Genomic DNA, 2,953 nt, shown 5'->3' on the forward strand with positions numbered 1-2,953 from the left:
AATAATAAAATAAATCCTACTAGCTCGATTGATGGTTTCATTTAATTTATTTAAACCAGGTTACCTTTAATAATATTTTTCGTTAATTTATGAAAATATCAAATTAGCCCGTAATCCTGAATCCTGATACATAAATTTAGCCTATTAATTTAACACATGTAGGACTGTACTCAGTGTTGCACTATCAAATGCAATTGAAGCGCCTCTATGCCAGGGTTTTTATGTTCCTGGTCAGGCTATAAATAAAACAATCATGAACATTACACACTACATTTAATTTACAAAAAAACAACGATAATATACAAAACAACTTGCATACATTTGTACAAATAGTACCTTGCATTGTGAGCCTTACTATTCTTGCGGGTAGGTAAAAAGTGAGCATACTTGCGAAAGTTTTGACTAATTGTAGGGTAGGTGAAGTTTTCATTTGTATTTGTTAGCCGGTTGGCGCGGCCGCGCGGATACCGCGTTGCGAGGTCGTTGGCCGTGGCGCTCGCGCCATTCTGCCTCCAATTTCGCGTATACGCCACCTGAATAATCATCAAAACATGAGAACAAAAATGAAACTGTCTGCTGATTGTCGTGAGCACAGACGACGATAGTGCAACCAAACGTTGAAGAGAGCGCAACCAAACGTTGACGAGAGCGCAACTGTCCGCTGACGAGAATGCAACTGTCAGCTGACGATAGAGCAACTGTCAGCTGACGATAGAGCAACTGTCAGTTGACTTTAGCACAACTGTCAGCTGACTATAGCGCAACTGTCGACTGACTATAGTGCAACTGTCTGCTGACATTATAGTTCCAAAATACTGAACTGTCCTATCCATGACATTGACAGTGGGGCGCCACCGTCAATACCGGATCGCTGGTTCCGATTTTTGCTATGTTGGAAACCATATAGTTGAAAGATGGTAGCGCCCCCCTGTCATTGAGTTTGGTGGGACAGTTCAGCGTGGGTCATCTATAGTGCAACTTTCGGCTGACGATAAAGCAACCGTCAGCTGACGAGAGGCCAACCATCCTCTAACAAGAGTGCAACTGACGACTGACAATAGCGCAACTGACAGCTGATGATAGTACACCTGTCAGCTGACGATAGTGCACACAGATATAATATCTATATCTGTGATAGTGCAACTGTCAACTAAGGAGAGCGCAACTGTCCTCTCCGCTGACAAGAGTGCAAATGTCGACTGACGATATCAAAACTGTCTGCTGACTGATAATAGCGTCTGTCGGCGTCTACTGCTGTTAAAGCTACAACCACACACACCTGCCGGTGCTTTAGCCTTGCTGGGTGTAAGCGCTGCGCGGCGAGCGAGTGCTGCTCGCATCTGCCGCGCCGCGCGCTCCTCGAACCGACGCTGCTGGTCCTGGTTGCTGCGCGCCGACAGCGACGCCACCCACACGCGGCCCACCACGCGCACTCTTCTGGGGACACATGGGGTCTTAGGAGTTTTAAGGATAGTCGTGCGAATGTAAATTAGTAGGTATTGACGACACCCACACGCGGACTCTTCTGGGGACACATGGGGTCTTAGGAGTTTTAGGGACAGTCGTGCGAATGTAAATTAGTAGGTATTGACGACACCCACACGCGGCCCACCACGCGGACTCTTCTGGGGACACATGGGGTCTTAGGAGTTTTAAGGATAGTCGTGCGAATGTAAATTAGTATCGACGATATCGAAAAAAATAATTCTGCCGGATGAGCTGAACGTGACACCATCATGGCCAATCTGTTGTTCAACCTACAATACAAGTTCACGTAAAGCAAGGTAAACTTAAAGGTGCCTTGAATCACAAACGTGAACTGGCGACCGGTACTGTGACGTTGCCAGCTCGGTAACGGTTTTAAGTTCTGAAGATTCGGCGGTGTTTTCAACTCACCTTTTGTTTCAAAATATCTCGGTCTCCCTACCTACTTTTGAACTATTTATCTTACCCCGAGAGGGGGACTGGTCAGCACAAATGAATTAGGAAAAAGTACCTACATAAGAAGAAGAAGTATCTTACTTGTTCGTGGGGTGGCTATGCGGTCGCTGATGCGGCACGACGCGTCGCGGCGCGTCCTCGTCGCTGCGCGCGCTGCACGAGCTCTGCTCGCTGGCGTCCGACTCGCTGGACTGCTCCTCGCTGGCGTCACCCGCCTCGCAGACGGCGCCTTTCTTCGTAACCAAGCAGTGTCAGACGTAGGTAGATCAAGCAGTGTTAGAGAGCTGCCACACTGGCAGATTGCAAACGTTTTCAAAACGTAGCGGCGACGCTGCGTGGCGGAAACGTTGTGCATCCGCGGCGTCTTCGCCGCGTCGCCGCTCCGCTTTGAAACCGCTTGCAATCCGCCAGTGTGGCAAGGCCCTTAGACGTGCCAATTGGGAGTCACACGGCCAGTTTGTGGCATAAGGCTGGTATGGTTTCAACACAGACCACATTATGTGGTCTGTAGGTTTCAAGCAGTGTCAGACGTAAAGTATAGTGGTACCAGAAGTCTGGATAGCAAGATTAGCAAGACAGTTGGTAGTCACGCGGCTAGTTTGTGGCGTAAGGCCCGATTTCCAACAAAGCGGAGAGTTATTTCTACACCTCTCCGCTTAGTTTTAGTGGAAACTGGGCCTAAGTACCAAAGTAACTAGGCAGTGACGCAGATTAAACGCTTTGGAGAGTTAAGTAGGTACACGGCAAAAGTTCGTGGTTTAGTGATAATATTATTGGAAGTTGGAACTTTTGTCGTAAAAATTAATAAAATGAAGCATGTTCAAAAATATTATGGACTCTACCGACTACATAATACTGTGCTATTAAAGTTTCCTAGATGCGTGTACTACTGGGTTCGTAGGTCTTCGTTGTCTTACCAACAATTAATGCAAAAAAAGCAAAGTTATTTTGTAGCAGTGTACACTACCAACTAGAAGCGTAATTACTACTAACATTAATATTTACAAGAACC

At 46.7% G+C, this 2,953-nt stretch overlaps 1 protein-coding gene across 1 annotated transcript; it reads right to left on the reverse strand.

Moving 5' to 3' along the window:
• Nucleotides 1-287: 287 nt before the first annotated feature.
• Nucleotides 288-2,438, reverse strand: LOC114360001 (uncharacterized). Its single transcript, XM_028314550.1, has 4 exons — nucleotides 2,376-2,438; nucleotides 2,023-2,174; nucleotides 1,280-1,437; nucleotides 288-533 (listed from the first exon to the last, which is right to left on the reverse strand). Exons 1-4 carry the CDS (start codon nucleotides 2,436-2,438, stop codon nucleotides 427-429), a joined length of 480 nt encoding a protein of 159 aa, XP_028170351.1. The 3' UTR covers nucleotides 288-426.
• Between the last annotated feature and the right edge of the window lie 515 nt (nucleotides 2,439-2,953).

Source organism: Ostrinia furnacalis, unplaced genomic scaffold (assembly GCF_004193835.3).
Source record: "Ostrinia furnacalis isolate ACB-3 unplaced genomic scaffold, ASM419383v2 OfSCF4782, whole genome shotgun sequence".
NCBI lineage: Eukaryota > Metazoa > Arthropoda > Insecta > Lepidoptera > Crambidae > Ostrinia > Ostrinia furnacalis.

Coding starts and splice junctions, on each gene's coding strand:
- LOC114360001 (XM_028314550.1), bottom strand. CDS start 2,438: ATGTGGTCTGTGTTGAAACCATACCAGCCTTATGCCACAAACTGGCCG. Junction 2,175..2,375: donor GGCCGTGTGACTCCCAATTG/GCACGTCTAAGG, acceptor TTGGTTACGAAG/AAAGGCGCCGTCTGCGAGGC. Junction 534..1,279: donor CAAGGCTAAAGCACCGGCAG/GTGTGTGTGGTT, acceptor ATGATTATTCAG/GTGGCGTATACGCGAAATTG.